Source organism: Oculina patagonica, chromosome 6, assembly GCF_052425735.1.
Source record: "Oculina patagonica isolate OP01 chromosome 6, crgOcupat, whole genome shotgun sequence".
Lineage (NCBI taxonomy): Eukaryota > Metazoa > Cnidaria > Anthozoa > Scleractinia > Oculinidae > Oculina > Oculina patagonica.
The window spans coordinates 31,489,433-31,509,122 of NC_135763.1; the positions used below are offsets into that span (position 1 = coordinate 31,489,433).

The 19,690-nt window shown below is 37.7% G+C and overlaps 2 protein-coding genes across 2 annotated transcripts; both read right to left on the bottom strand.

Annotated features, from left to right (window-relative positions):
- Nucleotides 1-1,701: 1,701 nt before the first annotated feature.
- On the bottom strand, nt 1,702-7,351 carry LOC144658282 (uncharacterized). The gene is made up of 4 exons (XM_078518689.1): nt 7,235-7,351; nt 5,017-5,282; nt 3,927-4,044; nt 1,702-3,216 (listed from the first exon to the last, which is right to left on the bottom strand). Exons 1-4 carry the CDS (start codon nt 7,302-7,304, stop codon nt 2,750-2,752), a joined length of 921 nt encoding a protein of 306 aa, XP_078374815.1. The 5' UTR covers nt 7,305-7,351; the 3' UTR covers nt 1,702-2,749.
- Nucleotides 7,352-8,476: 1,125 nt separating this feature from the next.
- Nucleotides 8,477-17,764, bottom strand: LOC144658287 (uncharacterized). Its single transcript, XM_078518693.1, has 4 exons — nt 17,654-17,764; nt 15,971-16,236; nt 12,073-12,190; nt 8,477-11,058 (listed from the first exon to the last, which is right to left on the bottom strand). The coding sequence occupies exons 1-4, from the start codon at nt 17,721-17,723 to the stop codon at nt 10,598-10,600; spliced, it is 915 nt and encodes a 304-aa protein (XP_078374819.1). The 5' UTR covers nt 17,724-17,764; the 3' UTR covers nt 8,477-10,597.
- Between the last annotated feature and the right edge of the window lie 1,926 nt (nt 17,765-19,690).

Below are 19,690 nucleotides of genomic sequence, written 5' to 3' on the forward strand. Positions count from 1 at the left end.
TCCTCCTCGTTTGGCCCGGGCTTGATGCCTTGTTCTGAGAATGCAGCCAGGTATTATTCTTTACGTAGAGATTATCAACTTCTCAATTATCTGACGAAACCTTTTCGCGCTTTTTGCTTCAGGTTAACCTCAGTGAGATTCAGTTAAACTGACTTAATGCAATAGCCAGTGCATGTAAAACAGTTTAAAGGAGCTAAGTCACGAGCAACACATCTTGAAAAAAAAAGGAAAGATTTTTCAAGTTTGTCGATCATAATCCGCTAAAATCTTCGTCAGTTAAAACCATCCTTGTTTATTTTCGCGTTTCTATACTACTTTGTTGTTTTTCTATGTTAGAAAACTATTATTCTGAATTTTCCTTCAAAATCAGAAAAATAACTTAAAATAAAGTGACATTGCTTCTTTAAAACAATGAATACACGAGATACAGCATATCTTGCAAATGAAGATAATAGTCTATTATAATTATACAATCTTAACGCTAACACAGCATGAAAACATTACTTTACCGTGGTGTAAAGCTCAAATAAAGCTGGCATAAATTTGGAATTTATTCAGCTATACGCTGACTTTACATTTTTTAAAGCTGACATTTTTCCCAGCTTTAAACTCAAGTGTTAAGGTAGATAAATAGAATTCTTTACACCAACTTAAAATCACATTTACACGCGGTAGCGCAAAGGTCGGTTTACCAACTTTAAAAACATTTAATTGGTGGTGTAAAGTTGGATAACCGACGTAACACCAGATTTAACCACCTTTAATTTAATGTAAATCCTAATTTTCATGCGGTGTAATCATATTCGACAGAAGATTCTGTTGTTTACAAGCGTCTGCTTTCCTCTGCTTTTCTTCGTTCTTCTTTGATTGTCCCCGTAAAAAAGAAGATCTAAATGAGAGTCCACTAAATCAAGCGCTTACTCTTGGTTCAGGGCGATAAACAGGTTTTATAAGCTGAACTGCTGCTAACATGCAGAGGGCTTCATAGTCAGAAACTTAAAATAGGCTATTTTATATAGTGTACTGACGTTGCGGTAGTCAACACTTGGCTTCGAATTCCCAAGGAATCGCTAACAACCGTGAAGTTTTATAGCTACTTTCAAGGGGTCCATACTTTAGGAGCTTACTTATTGAGCTTACTTTGATTTCATCACGACAATTGATTCACATGTTGAATCACCTCACCAACCCTCCCTGCCCCTAAGAACGAGGTTGGCTGGTGGGTCGGACGTTAAAACTCAATAGATTTCCGAAATCCATCGTAATGAGCGATGAGCGGTTGTTAGCGATTCCACGATGGATTGCGGAAATCTAATGAATTTAAACGTACGACCCACCAGCCAACCTCGTTCTTAGGGGCGGGGAGGGAAAAACCCTGGGACGAGGTGCCGGTTGTCTACCAGCTGTGTTGTTGATGCCTTCTATGTCATTGTTTTCTATTCTTTTGTTTAGTTTTGTATTTGGAAATGTGTTGCTTTAAAACACTCAATCTACAAACAAAGAATCAACCAGAGAATTGCTACGTGCACGTGTTTAACCTATTTCACCTAAGATGCTATGACTATGTAAGGCTTCTAGAAAGAAACCCGTGCTTTATTACCCAGCGGAAACTGCACTTACAGATCATGATTCTGCTGAGTAGTTTCTCAGGCATCGAAATATTGTCTGAAAAGAAAAAGGGCTAGAAAAGTTTAGTGTTTACGCTAAATGCTTAGAAATCAAAAGAAACTTAATGGTAGCAGACAGTGACTTTTGATGCCCTGTTATTCAATCATGAGTATGCGTGTGCTTTCCAGTTTCTTTTATGGTGGGAGGTCAACACCCGTGAACTATTTTTGCTTTACTTTTATAATAAATAAAATTAAATAAATCACTTTATTTAAGTGTCAATGTATTTAGCACTGCTGTGTTAATTGTGGGCACTGCTAATAGATGAACATATTTTATAAATCGAACATGAACTTTTTTAAAAACCCCATCTGGCAGGAGGCTGATCAGTTGACTATTTACAAAGCGTGCAGGAGTTGAATTCGGGACCATCGAACACAAATCCATCTAGTGGCAGGGAGAAGGACTTCCGCTTACAAGCGCCCTTACCACTGGGCCACGCCGCCTTCTATTGGTACAAGTATATGGTTTCACTGATAAATAACGACCCGAAAGACTAAAACCTTGTTCTATTTGACTGTAAAGATTGAGGACTTAAATGACCACGATAGTGCAAAATTGCAACCAGACAAATTGTCAAGAAAGATTCAGTTAAAAGGGCTGAAGCGTTCCGCTCAAAATACAGTTAAATCACAGCAGCTGGTCGTGGAATAGTTCTTTTCTTTGCGATAGGCTGAAGCAAAGTAAGTTTCACGACAACTCCAAAAAAAATATATTACACATTTATCTTAGAGTTCGCCCTCGCAGACGTCGCTTTAATTTGTCGCATTGATGCTAGGGCTGAATAATTGCATAATTGAAAACAACTGGATTTATTTAAAAAGAAATCATACTTTTTAGGCGGAACGTTGCAGCCATTTCAACAGCAGGTGACAGCGTCCATTGATTATAAGACTAGCTGGCAGTAACCAGGCCAGGAAAAGAACGCACGAGTAAGCCATTTCATTACCTCATTGGAACAACCCTACCCTACCCACCCCACAGATGCTACCACGACTTTAAGTACTTCGTTTACTTGTGCGTTTGTTCCGGCTTACGTATCCAATCCAAAAGGGTTTTTTTGTGCCTGTGTATGCCCTTCTCAGGCGTACCACGCATAGACATCAGCGCAAGTCTGCCCGGCGTTATTGTACTCGGTGCAGTCGGTCAAGTCTTGTCCATACCAGATGTGAAACTCTTGGCCAACAGACACTGACAGCGGGGTGAGAAGTTTGTTGAACACAAGCTCTGTGGAGTTGACACCAATTCCAGCAAGCTGATATAAATAATATTTGAGTCCACAATCAGAATCATCTCTTAGGTAATTGGCAAGCAACAGTGCAGTCTTGTTAGGGTACCTTATAACGGTTAGTAGCCTCTCGTCTCCATACGAGGGGTGGTCACAGCCCCAGTAGGAAAATGGTAGATCTTTGTTACACGCTAATGAACCACTGCTGTGAACAAGTTTGAACGTGTAGACCAGGCCGCTTTCTTTGATATTAAAAGTCCCGTATTTGTTACCTCGAGCTCCAAAGCAAACGAGAGCATCGTTTATCTTTTTCCAAATCTCTGAAATATAAACATACCGGTGTAATATATAGAATAAGAAGTAGGTTCAGAGTGTATCTTGGACTATTTCCGATTGAAAATACCCGAAAAACGTTCTTTGACTAAAAAGTGAAAAATACTTCGAGCTTTCGGCTGCCTCTCTGCGGTCTTCGATCGAAGGGTAGCTTGTGTATAGCCGTCCCGCTCCGCTCACACAAATCGCACGGCTGCACACAGGCTACGAAGGGTAGAAGATAAATGACTGAAGATCGCGTTCATCGTCTTTTCGCCATTCATATTTACCCTTATAGCTGACTGGCCTTTTTTCTCTTTCTCTCTTTTTTTCTTTCAAAAATAACACTGACACATTTCATACAATGAACGTTACAGTTTAAAACTGATTTACACAGATTTACAGCCTGTATATTACAAATTGGTATCTTATTTACTGGGCCTGAGGCAATGGATCAACTTTGTATGACTCGCAGAACTCTTTATTTCTTTTAATGCGGTTTTAAAATTTCCGTTCAATGTCTGACTCGCGATCAGTGTTTCCAAAGGTTTCACAGTGTTGCATGGTGCCTTCAGGCAAAAACCGGTTATACTTTCTAGCGGTTTAGCTTCTAGGCCCTTTTCTAAGCTCTATGAGTTTCTTGTCGATACGAAATTTAAGTTAAAAATGTCATTTACAAAAAACTGCCTTACGAGCAAAAACTACTCAACACACGTACCTTTTTCGCAATATTCGCCCGCGAATCCAGGAGTACACAAACAGCGGTATCCCTTCTCCGTAAATCCTGACTGACATGTCGTGTTGTTGTAGCAAGAAGGGTTCTTTCCACAGGCGTTCTTAAACAAGAAAACAGGAACAAAATAAATGCTTTACCTAGTTTGCTTCAACCGTGATCAACTTTTTTTCTCAGTTATTAGACAACCTTAAAGACAAGCGCTTTATCAAACGTATAAGACCAAATTAGAAAAGAAAGATACAGTTGAATCCGATAATTCGTACCCTCAATAACTCGAACCTCCCGCTAACTCGAATCTTTTTTATTCCCCTCCTGGTCATTTTCTTACTAATTTTTCCCGCGATGACTTGAACTCCCGATAACTCAAACCTAATTTAATTTCCCTTGAAGGTCAAAGTTATCGGGAATTTTAACGCACTGGCACTTTATCAACTGGGCCTGAGGCAATCAATCAATTACGCGCAAAATGTTTTCGCTTTTAATTGGCTTTTAAAATTTTTAGTTTAATGTCTGCCGCGAACGGCCTTTCCAAAGGTTTCACTGTGTTGCGCTATGCCTTTCATACAAAAGCAGTTATACTTCTTAGAAGTTATGCTTCTAGGCCCGATTCTAAGGTTTGTGAGCGCCTTGTTAATGACTGAAATTGATCAGTAAGCACACAATCAACATCCAAGTTATTAGCCTTATGAACAAAAACAACAAAACACACGTACCTTTCTCGCATTGTTCGCCCGCAAAACCAGGTTGCACAAACAGCGGTATCCCTTGTCTGTAAATCCTGACTGACAAGTTGCTTTGTTGTAGCAGCGCGGATTCTTTCCGCAGGCGTTCTTAAACATGTAAAAAGGAAAGATTTTAAAGAAATGCTTTACCTAGTTTACTCTAACCGTGACCAACTTTATTTTTTCCTCAGGTACTAGAAACGCTTAAAAACACCTGCTTTAACAACCGTATCAGACCAAAATTTAAAAATTAATATAATTCTTGTTACTGTTGCTAAATATTTCTTTAAGTGTTAGCTGAGAAAATTTGGTGGTTTTTCAAAAATATTGTAATTTTTAGGTGTTTTTACCTTTGCGCCGCGATAAAGGTAAGCGTTGTCATTGGTCAGGTCTCCATCATGTTCCATGTGAGTAGAATTATTCAGCTCACATTCCTGTTGTCCTGTTGCATTGTCTCGATCTTTTTTAATATTAAAACTGACACAGTCGTCATGTTGGTAGCAAAGAAGTTCACAGAAGTCCAAGTCCATGACATGCACGATTTTTATCTTGTGGTTCTTCAAACGTCTATCAGCAAAGAAGTAATAGCTTGGGAAGTACAGTTCACGATTTCGTTCTGAAATTAGATCAAAAATAATTGCAGGAAAGAAAGATCTACTTTTCTTTAAAGTGGGCCTGACCTGGCTATTCTCGCTCTAAGTTGTCGGTCACTCCTTTTCCGAGCGTCAACAGCTGTCAAACATTTTGTCCATATAAAAACCCGTTTCATATTTGCCAGGCATATTTTCAAAGAAAAGATTCTATTAAAACATTAGCCGAAGCAAATGATGTCTTTTTTTTTTTCTTTTTTTCCCCATGGTCTATTTTGCTTTTATGATCAGATTTGAAATTATGTTTCGATTGCATGGCGCTTGAATTTCAAATTTGCGTTTTGAAAAGTACAATAACTACACTTCGCCCAAATTGTCTCACTTTAAAGCAGAACTTTCTGTCTAAATACCTTATTATAGGAAATTAACGCGTCATGAAATTAACGGGAATTTAAAAAAATTGCGTTAATTTAAGTCGCGTAAATTTTTGAGAACATTAATTTCCGCGCCGTTAATTAAGTGCAGCGTTAATTTCCATTATTTTGGCCCCAATTTCTCTTTACAGTCCAGACGTCGATCCTAGGAAAAAGCATTATTTCATCAGTGTGGAAATCTACCGGTATCACTGAAACTCTGAGGAACGCTCAAGGCGGTTAGATTTCATCCTTCGCTTAACCCTTACGTTTAGGATTATACGCCTAGTGTTGAAATAAACTTTTTCCTGTTGTCTCAACAAGTTTGTTCTTTTGTATTCGTCGCGTTAATTTCCTTCATTTTGAAATGTTTCTCCCTCTTTCGCGTTAATTTCCTTTATTAATTGGGAAGTAACTTTTCCTTCAATTAGCGTTAATTTAAGTCGTGTTAATTTCAAGCACCTTAATTAACACAAGCGTAAATTTCGAATAATTAGGTAGACAAACTCTTAACATGTTTAAAATGTCTTCAGTTTCAACTAAATTATATTCAAACCACGTAGGAACAATCACTTTGCTTGATTATGATGGAAGTATCATATAAACGACGGACGGCATTAGCCTTAACTAATTTTTGCCGAAGTTTTTCAATAAACCTTATACATTTATCTTTATCATTAATAATAAGTGATGAAACTAAACACCTTAACTGAGGATAATTGACAAACAACTAAATACATTGCTCAAGCCCAATATCACAAACCCACCTGCTAAAAGTCATAACTTTCTCCATCCATGTTTAATAGTTTTCAATGTTCAGGTAAAACATCTATTCATAATTTCGCCAGAGTAAGGGAACTGTTTCAATTTTTGCAGCTTGGTCTCCCAAAAATTGTAGGTTTTGGACTGCAATTCTTCAGAGCTCATTAACTAAAACAATAAGACTACTCGCATTTTCCATGAGCGATAGTCAATTAGACTGGAAATGTTTGTCTAAAAAAATTAATTTTTAACGTGTCTAAAATTTCTACGTTATACTGTTTTTACCTATTTTATATTCAAAGCACGAAGAAACAGACACTTTGCCATGATAATGATGGTAGTATCATCGAAACGTCGGACAACATTAGTTTTAATATTTCTACTGAAGTTTTTCAGTGAACTTTTAATCATATAATAGATCTTAAACGTTAAAAAACAGGTATAATAAAATTCAAATTAACCTTAACTGAGAAAAGTTTGACGAAAAATTCGATACAGTGATCGATATTGCAAATCCATCCAAATAACATGCCCCGTGCTTCGAAAACTTCCTTTTACAAAGTAAAAATATATTAACAATTTCACTTGAGTAAGCCAAGGGCCGGGAGAAGTTTCAAATTATTGTTAGCATGGCCTACATAAAATTGTAGCTTTTGGACTACGATCCTTTAGAGCTGTTTTACTAAAACAATTAAACTACTCGCTTGCGCATTATTTGAGCGACATTCAACTTGACTGCGCTTCGAGCTCGTGACTACATAACACACAGGTTTTTGTGTATAAAAGAAATTTGTCGGACTCACCTTCCGCGTGCGTTGGATAAGTTATCATTGAAATCCATGACATGAAAACCACCAGCATAGAGAAATTCATTTTTGCACCACAACGTTGAATGTCTTTCGTTTTTATGTCGAAAGACAATTCAAGACAATGCTGAGTTAGCAAAACACCAGTGATGTGTATTCGAAGCAGTAGCTTTGAGCTGAAACCGACCAATGCAAGGCTGCATGACAAGTGCACTGCGGTTGAAAGCTGTCAAATATAATTCACCCCTGTTAAATTGCAATTCACATCTGTCAGAAAGCTGACTCCTCTTCCTTTTGGTCAAGACCTCCCGTTTTTATCATGGATTTTTTAAAGATCGAATAACCACTCCTATTTATAAAGGCTTTTTTTACTTTATTATCGTGTTAATTAAGGTATTTGTAATTAACGCGATTTAACTTAACGCGAATTGGAGGAAGACTTACTCCTAAATAAAGAAAATTTACGCGAAAGAGGAGGTAAAATTTTAAAATAAAGGAAATTAACGCAATTAACACAAGGAAGTGCAGTTTGTGGCGAGAACAAGAACAATTTTTTATTTTAACATTGTATACACGAGATACAGCATTTCTTGCAAATGCAGATGGTTATCTATTACAATTATACAATTTTAACAATAATCAAAACTATAACAAAATTCTCGAACGTGATTGGTTATCAGCAGCCCGATTTGAGCACTAATAGGACAGTGTACGCGTCATGCTTGTAATTGGACAGTGTTATAGGACAGTTTACGCGTCATGCCTGTGTAATTGGACAGTACGCGTCATTTTGCGCGCGCTGTTGTTGTGCATTTGTTGAGTAAACTGTTATGTTTTTCAGTATTCTAAAGACTATTCAACCGAAGGTTAGTTTCTTTCTCAAATTTTGTCAAATTTTGTCGGTCGTCCGATTTTGTTAATCACTCGTATGATTACAGACCGAATTGGACTCCACTCAGTCCTATTACCATTATTAATCATATTCGACAGACGATTCTGTTGTTTACAAGCGTCTGCTGTCCTTTCCTTTACTTCATTCCCCATTGATTGTTTTCGTAACAAGGAATTCTAAATAAAAGTTCATTGTAACAGAAGAACTGTCCGCTAAATCAAACGCTTTCCCTTGATACAGCGTTGTTTCAGCAGATTCAGAAACTTAAAGGAGCTACGTCACGGACAACGGATCTTGAAAAAACTGGCAAGTTTTTTCAAGTTTGTTGTTCATAATCCGTCCCGATCTCCGTTAGTTAAAACTCTCCTTGGTTATTTAGCGCTTTTACCGAATGGTAATGAAGGTGTAGTGATCATTCTCGACGTCACGTGTTTCCCTCACGGATCACTCACCTACTCCATTCTGATATTAAACCGCAAATTAATTTATGCATTTAACAGTAAACGTGCTGACAGAAAGGTTTTTTTGAAACGCCATTCAGCACATGTCAATCAAAAACAAATTATTCTCCAACCTCGTTTCCAGGGTCTCTCTCTTTCACAAGGTTGAATTTTTACAAAACAAATTATGGTGATAAAAGAGAATAGAATTCGCTCAACGAAGCCTCAGAGCATACGCAACCTCGTCCCCAGGGCGCTTTTCCCTCCAGACCCGTTGCGTAAGAAAACATTCCAAGGCAAATGAAGTGAGATTGTGGCATTACTGATAGCAGCTATAAGGTACATGCAGTTACGCTTGCCTTTTGATGTGTTTAAGTAAACACGACATTCATGGCACGCTTTTGTTTCGCGTCGCGTCATCTCGTGTCACGTCATCCGTTTTTCATCTATTTGAGTCGAGCAGAAACGCACATCTTTCTCTCAAATTTTATTCGCTTCTCAAAATAACGCTATACGTGCTGACAGAAAAGTAAACATATTCACAAAAAAAAATTACCAAATGGTAAAAAGGATCAAATGTTACACTAAAATATTTTGTGGTGAAAAAATAGCAATCGCGCTACGAAACCTGAGAGCACGGACCATCAATGCCGCAACTTCCATGGAAAAATTAAACATTCAAAGGCAAACAAAGTGAGATTGTGTTACATGTTTGGACGCTTATGTGAAAAAAACCTATCAATGACCCAAGAAAACATTCAAAGGCAAATTAAGTGAGATTGTAACATTATTGATGGCAGCTATAAGCTACATGCAGTTACGCTTAAATTATAAAAAATATTATTGCGCTTGCCGCGTGACATGTTTTAGTTAACACGACATCCACAGCACGTTTTTGTTTCGTGTCACGTTATTATTGAACGCTAGTGATAAAGTAAAATTGAGTTACATTATCGGATTTCATCGAATTACCATGAGGTTGCTCGAAGAGCCTTTGATTATTACTCATTTGTTTTTGGTTTTTTAAAGTTAGAAAACTATTCCTTTGAAGTTTATCGTGACATTGCTCCTTTAACACATACTATTTATAGTGTTCTGACGTTGCGGTAGCCAACAATATTTCTAGGCTTCGAATTTTACTCCAGAAAAGAGCCATATTAGGCATTATACAACAAAAGAAAGGAATTTGCAATTGTACCAATGTATCCATTTCTCGCATCTAGACCATAATTTTTATATAATCGATCAGTGTAGATGACCAACTAAGTTATCGTTCAAAGTAGGATAAAATAACGTGTTTCTTTTAAAATTGTTTTCTTTAAATTGATTTTACGTTAAGTTAGTTGATTTAGGTAACTAAACATTGATATAGCTAAGCTTGTTAAAGTATAGCAATAGTTAAAAAATGTAGAGCTGGATTCAATTTTCTCTAGGGAGTACACTGGTACTCTTCTTAACCGTTCTGGTAGCGCCACAGTTACTTAAAGTAACTAATAAGTGGGTTTCGCTATGCAAGTGACATTATTTTAAAAAACCTACGATAAGCCGTCAAAGAATTATGATTTAAATCTAATGAAAAAGGGCATCACAGTAATCAAAAAACAGTCACAAAGTTGCTGAAATTTCCTGAGAGTGCATTTTGATCAAAACTTAAACAGCAACCAGGCTTGGTTCTTAGCTTGATTGCACCATGTCAATTATGGCTTTTTTACTCATAGGCGGACAGTGCAGGTCTAAAAACAGGCACTATTTAACATTTACACCGGCTACAGAGTCTTGGCTCCGTTTAGCTCGGAGATTAATAACTGAAAATTTTAGCATATTCCTTGAATAATATTACTGTTAAAGTGTAGAGGACAAGGACAGTCGAAGCTCAGCCATGCTAGATCTGTCGAGTTTAAGCCCGTGCTAAAATTGATGGACAAATATATTGAAACTACAAGCGGTACTACACGTTTTCTAACACGTTACATCCTCAGACAGTGAGCAAATCGTGAATCAATATGAAATGCTTCGTGTATGCACTTGTCAGGCGTACCACGCATAGACATCAGCGCAGGTCTCCCCACTGTTATTGTCCTCTGAACATTCTTTCAAGTCTTGTCCATACCAAATGTGAAATTCTTGGTCAACAGACACTGACATCGGGGTGGGAAGTTTGTTAAACACAAGTTCGGGGGAATTAACACCAATTCCAGCAATCTGATATGAATAATATTTACAACTAGAAGAACCTCTTAAGTAATCCGCAAGCAACAGAGCAGTCTTGTTCGGATGCGTTATGACGGTCAGTAGCCTCTTGTCTCCATACCACGTGTTGTCACAGCCCCAATAGGAAGCTGGCGCATCCGGGTTACAACGTAAGGAACCACTCTTGTGAACAAGTTTGAACGTGTGGACGAGGCCGTTTTCTTTGATGTTAAATGTCCCGTACGTGTCACGTCGAGCTCCAAAGCAAACGGGATTATTGTTGATCTTTTTCCAACTTTCTGAAAAAAATACATACATGGCAGTGAAATTGAGAATAAGGAGTAAGTTTACAGTATAAATGGGACTATTTCGATTGAATACAGCTAATTTGAGAAAGTTTGTCGAGAAAGAAAAGTGCACGCGGCAAGACCGAAAGGTAGTGTGGGTAAAATTGAAAGCTAAGGTACCTGCTGAATACTAAAAAGATGGCAACATGACAATTTTTTGAATTCGCGAATTTGCATGTTTTCTTTATCTTCAGACATGTGGAAACATGGTTGTTTTAGCCACGCTGAATATTAGAAAATTTTCAAATCTCAAAGACGTGCGAAAGTAAAAGTAAGGCTACAAAAAAAGGCCTCCTTAGAGTAAAACAAAATCTTCACGTGCAAAAATACAAAATTGTAGATTTCCTCCAGGCCAATATGCAAAGTTCAAGTGAATACACAGACCACCTTTCGGTCTTGTTGCGTCCACTTTTGTGCTTTTTCCGACAACCTTTCTCGAATTAGCTGAATACGCGGAAAATTAAAGTTCTATGGCTAATAGTGAAAAATACTTCGGGCTTTCGGCTGTCTTACTATAATCTTCGATGGAAAGCGAAAGAACGCAGCTATCGTTCTTTTGCCATTTATATTAACCATTTTATAAATTAGTTGCCTGTCCTCTTTTTCTCTTTCTATTTTTTTTTTCTCATTTGAAAAATAAAACCTACACATTTTATACAATGCAATACACGTTGCAATTTTTAACTGGGCCTGAGGCAATCAACAATTCTGTGTGGCTCGCACAGCTCTTTACTAATTTAAATTTTTCAGTTTAATACATGACTCGGAACGGCCTTTCGAAAGTTTTCACTGTGTTGCGCCGTGGCTTTCAGGCAAAAACCAGTTATACCCCCTGGCAGTTAAGCTTGATCTAGGCCTAATTAAAAGCTCTGTGAGCTTCTTGTTGATGACTGAAATTGACCATAAAGCACACAATCAACTTCCAAGTTCTTAGCCTTTCGAACAAAAACTACACATTACACGTACGTTTCTTGCAGTGTTCGCCCGCGAAACCAGACGTGCACAGACAGCGATATCCCTTGTCTGTAAATCCTGACTGACATGTCGCGTTGTTGTAGCAAGGAGGGTTCTTTCCACAGGCATTCTTAACAAGAAAAAAGGAAAGAAAGAAATTTTTAACCTTGCTGGTCAAGCTTAACACCAGCTTTATTATTAACTTAATTTGTAAAGTAAGATGATAGACTGGGACAACTTTCCTAAAAGTGAACTTCTGTCGGCAAATTCGAGGAAAAGTTGGTAAACACACTTTTTTAGATGAAAATTATGCGCTGAACACGAAAATGTTGTTTACCAAGCTGGATTCGGCCATTTTGACCTTAAAATCAGTCATTTTCATTTGCATACACAATTAAGACATGAAAGCGAGGCTATATATCATATATCCTTACAAAACACACAAAAACGGTTTAAATTTTACCCAGATCAGCAGAAGATACATTGAGTGTTTATTAGAAAGATTCTATGTCTACGACATGTTGATCATGTGGTCATCTGGTCACGTAACTCTTGAAAACGAGACTAGAGTTTATATCGTAATTACGTGGAGGGAGGTACACAAAAGTCGTCGAAACAGCGAAAAAGGAGTTAAAACTGTAATTGTTTTCTTCTAGCTTATGAAAATAGAGCAAGTGAATAAATTTAAATTAAGTTAACGTGACTCCATTGTGAGTTTTGGTCACGTGACTGGCGTTTCGATTATCGAATTCCACGTCAGCTATTTGAAAAACATATATTAAAAATAAAATACTTTAAGGCGCTAGATTGTTTTACTCTACTGTACCATTTACTGTTCTTGGCTTCCAATAACACCACCACTAACATTATTTTGGCAGCAGCTCTCTGCAGCACTTCTACATTTGCATGCTCCTGTGCATGGCAGTCCCACACTCCGGCAGCTACACTTCTTTGATTTCCATCCTGATTTGCACCCGCAGTTAACCATCTCATCACAACTTTCCGGTTCGGGGGCAAGAGACCACAACTGCTTGCAGGACATTTTATCAAAGTGAGAAACTAAAAGGAGAAAGACATCCGTGTCTTGGGATGAGACGACAAGGAACTCTGCATCTAAGTGTACACAATGTAGAATCATTCGAGTGTCCGCCTCTTCATGGAAACCTTTAAAGCCTCTGATGTCGATGTTCGAGCGGGAACACTTGACCGTATCTTCTTCCTCAAATCCGCCACCAACAATAATGATTTTATCGGCTGGGGCTCCTGCAATTAGATTTTCTGGGAGAAAGCGTGTAAGATCAACCTTGTTTTCATCAAGAGCCAGAAATGTTGACCAGGCCTTAGGCAGAGGTACGGAGCCATCTTCAAAAACTCTTCTAATGGGCGCGTGGCCTCGAGAACGCTTCTTTCTAGTTGCGCACTTGATTGATGACTCCCTGTATCTGTCAAATGTTACATCTATTCGATCAAAATCCTTTTCAGAGACAAGAACAGTTTTCATAAATTTATCCGCGAGATCATCAAAGGTGTTACACTCCGAGCTTTAGGACGTCCCAGACCCATGACTAATGCTTGACCATCTACTATATAGCTACTAGTGTCGATCGTCCTGCGACTGCATGGTGTGACCCAAGGACGTTCGGTCCCACTCGACAGCTTCTCAATCATCGCCGACTTATTTCCAGTGCGCAGCTGACCATTGGTATCTGTGATAGCAGGAGGGACTGCCATTAAATCATGGCTGAGGATTCGAGGTAAATCTACACTTCTACCAGCATCATACGCTGTAATGATGCGTTGAAGGATATTTCTGTCGGCCTTGATGGCAGCAGACTTCTCACTCTCTTTTCAGGTACCGTTGGTTGTTAGTTGACATTGAAAACGTTGGCCTGATGCAGCAACTCGACCACTTTCTTCTCATCGGCATTATCCCGCAGTTTCCTGGACGGGTTAGACTCATTGCAAGTTATGTCGTCATCATTGTTAAAATGGTACATCTTCCTTGTTAATGCAGCAATATGCGCGCCAAGGTTTAACGACAGAGTCCATCTACACAGCGCTGCTGTCGTCCTCGTAATGCCAACTATCCCTCCGCCTCTCTTTCCGGTACCATTGAGCCACTCCTGACTTTGGTCGGGATCGACCTGATTAACTCGCCAAGAGGAACCTTTCACGCCCCAGTTGCCCTAGTCAAATTCGGTTTGTACCTCTTCTGGGAGCTGCTTCATTTGCGCAAGGTACACAGGGCCCCATCGTGCATAATTTGTATGATCATAGCGATGGAAAAATGGCAGCATCTTGTGAAAGGCATAAAGATGTAGGTCCCAAATTCCCTCTCTTTGAGCTCTGATAAACAGCAGAAGGAAAAGGACCATTTCCATGTACTGCAACCAGTACTGGAGATTAGGATTCTTTTCCTTCTTCACTGCGATGAATGATGGTAGTAGTTCGCGGTACCTACCAGATGATAGTAGAGCAAGCAGATTCAAAAACTCTCCTTCCGTTTTTGACTGAACAGACTTCTCAAGACTTTGTTTCAGTTCGTTGCCTTTCTCTTCTATTTGGGTCAAAAGTTGCGGCAGAAGTAATTGCCACATTGCCTGAAGAGTGATCTTGTGAACTCGTGTAGCTTTGTTGTAATCTTTGCCGGGAATCTTTGCTTGCGAGGGCACGCTCTACGGTTCGTGGACCTAAGATACCGATATATCTACTTATCTTACCCTTATCATTATACTTTGCATAGCAGCTCTTGTGCCATTTTAATTCCTCTGCTGTGTTCGTTTCAGCTGCATTCAATATCCTATCAATTGTTTCTGCGTTTGCAGTGTCTCTTAATTTTCGTCGCTCCTCGGATGATTCTTTCAATGAACGCAAACCTTGCACTGTTGCGCTGAACAGGATATCCTTTTTTGACTCCTGGCAAATAATACACTCATAATAATACATTCACCCGTTCTTATATTTTTTAAATGTTAACTTTGAAAACTGTACACAACCCCTGCCATGGATCTCTCACAGTCAACTAGTTCGAATTAGCAGCCAGGCAACTTAACTTTGCCCGATTGAGACTGTAACGTAGGCGATGCATTTAAACCTTTTGAACGAAACTCATATTTTCTTGAATGCAGCTGTCTTTCCCTTGAGCCAAAAAAATAATCTCTATCAGAACTAAGCGATTTTCTCCTCTCCTAAGACTCAGCGCTTCATATTGTTTGTTTTTTTCGAGTTCGATAACTTCAATTCCTTTGTGATAACAATTCGATTTAGACACACATCGGCCGTTTCTGACCAGAATCAAACCGTAAAGCATATGAATGGGTTCATTGTCGTAAAGGACTGAAAAAGTCAAACCGAGTATTAGAATAACCACTTAACACCTAGAACATTGTAGATTTAATATATATATTTTGACGCTTAAATTTCTCGAATGCAAAAAAAAGCGTTTTTTGCTCCGCGCGCAACAAATCAAAAACACCAAATAATAAGAAAATTGTTTCAATGTGTCGTCTATTACTTAAGAAACCAAGATCAAATTATATTATAAAGATTAAGACAAGTTTTGTTCGCTGTTTTGGAAAAAAAAATCGATTCCAAACAAGCTTTTAAATAAGGAAAACAGTTCAGCCTCGTTTCCATGTCGGGTATTTGGTTCCGTTTTTATTAAACCAGATTTCGAGATCTAAAACTCAAAATCCAGCTTGGTAAACAATTTTTTCGTATTCAGCACGTAATTTTGACTTAAAAAAGTGTGTTTACCAACTTTTCCTCGAATTTGCCGACAGAATTTTTAAAAGCAGCCTTTTTCTGAATTTGTCCCAGTCTATGATTCATTTTACTGTCTGGCAAATATTTCTTTTAGTGCTAGCTGAGAGAACTCGGTGGTTTAAAAAAAAAGCTTAAGTGTTCTTACCTTTGCGCCGCGATAAATGTAAGCGTTGTCATTCATCAGGTCTCCATCATGTTCCATGTGAGTAGAATTATTCAGCTCACATTCCTGTTGTCCCGTTGCACTATCTGGGTCTCTTTTAATATTAAAACTGACACAGTCGTCATGTTGGTAGCAGAGAAGTTCACAGAAGTCCAAATCCATGACATGCACGGTTTTTATCCTGTGGTTCTTTAAACGTTTATCAGCAAAGAAGTAGTAGCTTGGGAAGTAGAGTTCTCGATTTCGTTCTGAAATTAGATAAAAATATATTCAAAAAAGAAAGATCTTCTATTCTTTAAAGTGGCCAAGGCCTGACCATTCTTGCTTTAAGTTTTTACTCATTTTCAAGGCGTCACTGAACTGTCAAACAACCTGTCCATATAAAAACGCGTTTCATATTTGCGAAGTATATTCTCAAAGAAAAGATGCTATTAAACTTGATTAGCCGAAGCAACTTATATCATAATTTTCAATGGTCTATTTTGTTTTATTTTTATCAGATTTAAAATTATGTTGAGATTGCATGGCGTTTGAATTTCAAATTTGCGTTTTGGATAGCGCTACACTTCGCCCAAAATGTGTCACACTTTCTGTTTAAATAGATTGTGTAAATAGATTAATTCTTCAACGTGTCTAAAATGTCTTCAGTTTCAACTAATTTATGTTCAAACCACGAAGGAACAATCACTTTGCTTGATGATGAAGGAAGTATCATCGAAACGACGGACATTATTAGCCTTAACTAGTTTTTGCCGAAGTTTTTCAATAAACCTTATACATTTACCTAAAACATTAAAAATAAGTAATGAAACTTAACACCTTAACTGAGGATAATTGACAAACAACTTAATACATTGCTCAGGCCCAATATCACAAATCCACCTGCTACATGTCATAACCTTCTCCATGTTTAATAGTTTTCAATGCTCAGGTTAAAATATATTATAATTTCACCAGAGTAAGGGAACTGTTTCAATTTTTGCAGCTTGGTCTACAAAAAAATTGTAGGTTTTGGACTGCAATTCTTCAGAGCTCATTAACTAAAATAATTAGACTACTCGCACTTTCCATGAGCGATAGTCAATTAGACTCGAAATGTTTGTCTAAAAAAATAAATTTTTAACGTGTCTAAAATTTCTACTTTATACTGTTTTTACCTATTTTATATTCAAAGCACGAAGAAACAGCCACTTTACCATGATAATGATGTTAGTATCATCGAAACGTCGGACAACATTAGTTTTAATATTTCTACTGAAGTTTTTCAGTAAGCTTCTAATCATATGATAGATCCTTAACGTTAAAAAACAGGTATAATGAAATTCAAATTAACCTTAACTGAGAAAAGTTTCACGAAAAACTGGATACAGTGATCAATATTGCAAATGTATCCAAATAACTTGCCCCGTGTTTCGAAATTTTCAATTTACAAGGTAAAAATATATTAACAATTTTACCCGAGTAAGGGGGATGTTTCAAATTTTTGTCAGCATAGTCTACATTAAATTGTAGCGTTTGGACTGCAATTCTTTAGAGCTGTTTAACTAAAACAATTAAACTACTCGCTTGCGCATTATTTGAGCGACATTCAACTTGTCTGCGCTTCGAGCTCGTGACTACATAAATCACAATTTTTTGTGTATAAAAGAAATTTGTCGGACTCACCTTCCGCGTCCGTTGGATAACTTATCATTGAAATCCATGACACGAAAACCACCAGTAAAGAGAAATTCATTTTTACACCACAACGTAGATATCTTCAGTTTTTATGTCGAAAGACAATTCAAGACAATGTTGGGTTAGTGCATGCGCAACACCAGTGTATTGTATGTATATGTGTATTCGAAGCAGTAGCTTCAAGCCAATAAACCGACTAATGTAAGGCTGCATAACAAGTGCACTGCGGTTGAAAGCTGTCAAATTTAATTGACACCTGTTAAATTGCAATTCACACCTGTCAGAAAGGCCCACTCCTCCTTCTTTTGGTTAAGACTTCCCGTTTTTATCGTGGATTTTTGAAGATCGAATAACCACTCCTATTAATAAAGGTTTTTACTTTATTATGGGAAATTAACGCTCGTGTTAATTAAGGTATTTGAAATTTACGCGATTTAAATTAACGCGAATTGGAGGAAGACTTACTCCTAAATAAACGCGAAAGGGGAGGTAATTTTTAAAATATACGAAATTAACGCAATTAACACAAGGAAGTGCAGTTTGTGGCGATAACAAGAACAAATTTTATTTCAACATAATCTATTATAATTATACAATTTTAACAATAATCATATTCGACTGAAGATTCTGTTGTTTACAAGCATCTTCTTTCCTCAACTTTACTTCATTCCCCACTGATTGTCCCCGTAATAAGGATATCTAAATAAAAGTTTATTGTATTAACAGAAGAACTGTCCGCTAAATCAAGCGCTGCCCCTTGATACAGCGCTGTTTTAGCTGTTTCATATAATCAAGGATTGATGTACTGCTGTCAACAGAGGCCTGCATAGTCAGAAACTTAACATACGCTATCTATAGGGTACTGACGTTGCCGGTTGCCAAGGAGATTTCTTGGCTTCAAAGTCTATTCTAGAAAAGAGTATACTCGCTAGGGAAGAAAGTAAAGAGCAACAGTCAAACGCGAACATTGCAGGGCTGGCTTTTCAGTTGAATTTATTGATAGATTTTTCACCGCGAGTATTGCCACTATCATTCCATCGCAGCCTGAATAATTTGATTTTTTTCTGAGCGCTTTTGGCGGTGGAAAGAAGTAAAACCAGGAGTGGCTTAGCTAAACTCAACATTTGAATAAATTGTCGTGATGAAATCGAAGTTTTCTCAATACGTTCTTCCCGTTTACTTCGTAAAGTTAAAGTCCCTTTAAGCAGAGACCCCTTGAAAGTAGCGATAAAAGGTCACGCTTTTTTTTTTATACGATGGATTTTGGTAATCTAACGAGTTCTAACGTACTTCCTATCAGCCAACCTCCTTCTGACGCGCGGGGAGAGAAAGACCCTGGGAACAAGGTACCGGTTGATTGGCAGCTGTGTGCTTGAAGCCTTCTATGTCATTGATTTATATTCTTTTGTTTAATTTTGTAATTGGAAATGTGTTGCTTGAAACAATTAATGTACAAATTGAAAGAATCAATCAGAGAACTACTACGTGTTTCAACTACTTCACTTTTGATGCTTTGAGGCTTACAGAAAACTAACCCATGCTGAACTGCCCAGCAGAAACATGATTCTGCCAAATAAGGTTTCCCAGCATCGGCATTTTGTTTGAAAAATGAAGGAATAGAAAAATTTGGTGTTTACACTATGTGCTTAGGAATCAAAAGAGACTAACGTTACCAGGCGGTAACTTAACATGCTCTGTTATTCAATCATGTGTTTGTGCACCTACGAACTATTTTGTTTTACCTTAATATGGTTTCAGTGATAGATCACAAGCCGAAATATCAAAATCCTTTACATGGACCACTACTATTTTGCTATTAATTGAGCTTGATGACTTATAACACCATGAAAGTATAACCAGATCAATCCATTTATAACATTTATAACACTGGATTAGGTTGCCCTCCCTATCCGAGCCAGAGGCTCATGTATAAAGTTCATGACAGTAGTTAAAATTAACTATAAAAACAAGGGGAACTAATATAATTTATAATTGATAAAATATTAAACAGTAAATTAAGATTTA

What these genes read in the sequence shown, in the direction of transcription:
- LOC144658282 (XM_078518689.1), bottom strand. Translation starts at nt 7,304, where the DNA reads ATGAATTTCTCTATGCTGGTGGTTTTCATGTCATGGATTTCAATGATA. An exon ending in ACCTTTATCGCGGCGCAAAG is followed by an intron (nt 4,045 to 5,016) that starts GTAAAAACACCT and finishes TTCTTGTTTAAG; the next exon opens with AACGCCTGTGGAAAGAACCC. An exon ending in GGGCGAATATTGCGAAAAAG is followed by an intron (nt 3,217 to 3,926) that starts GTACGTGTGTTG and finishes TTTATATTTCAG; the next exon opens with AGATTTGGAAAAAGATAAAC.
- LOC144658287 (XM_078518693.1), bottom strand. Translation starts at nt 17,723, where the DNA reads ATGAATTTCTCTTTACTGGTGGTTTTCGTGTCATGGATTTCAATGATA. An exon ending in TTATCCAACGGACGCGGAAG is followed by an intron (nt 16,237 to 17,653) that starts GTGAGTCCGACA and finishes ATCTAATTTCAG; the next exon opens with AACGAAATCGAGAACTCTAC. An exon ending in ACATTTATCGCGGCGCAAAG is followed by an intron (nt 12,191 to 15,970) that starts GTAAGAACACTT and finishes TTTCTTGTTAAG; the next exon opens with AATGCCTGTGGAAAGAACCC.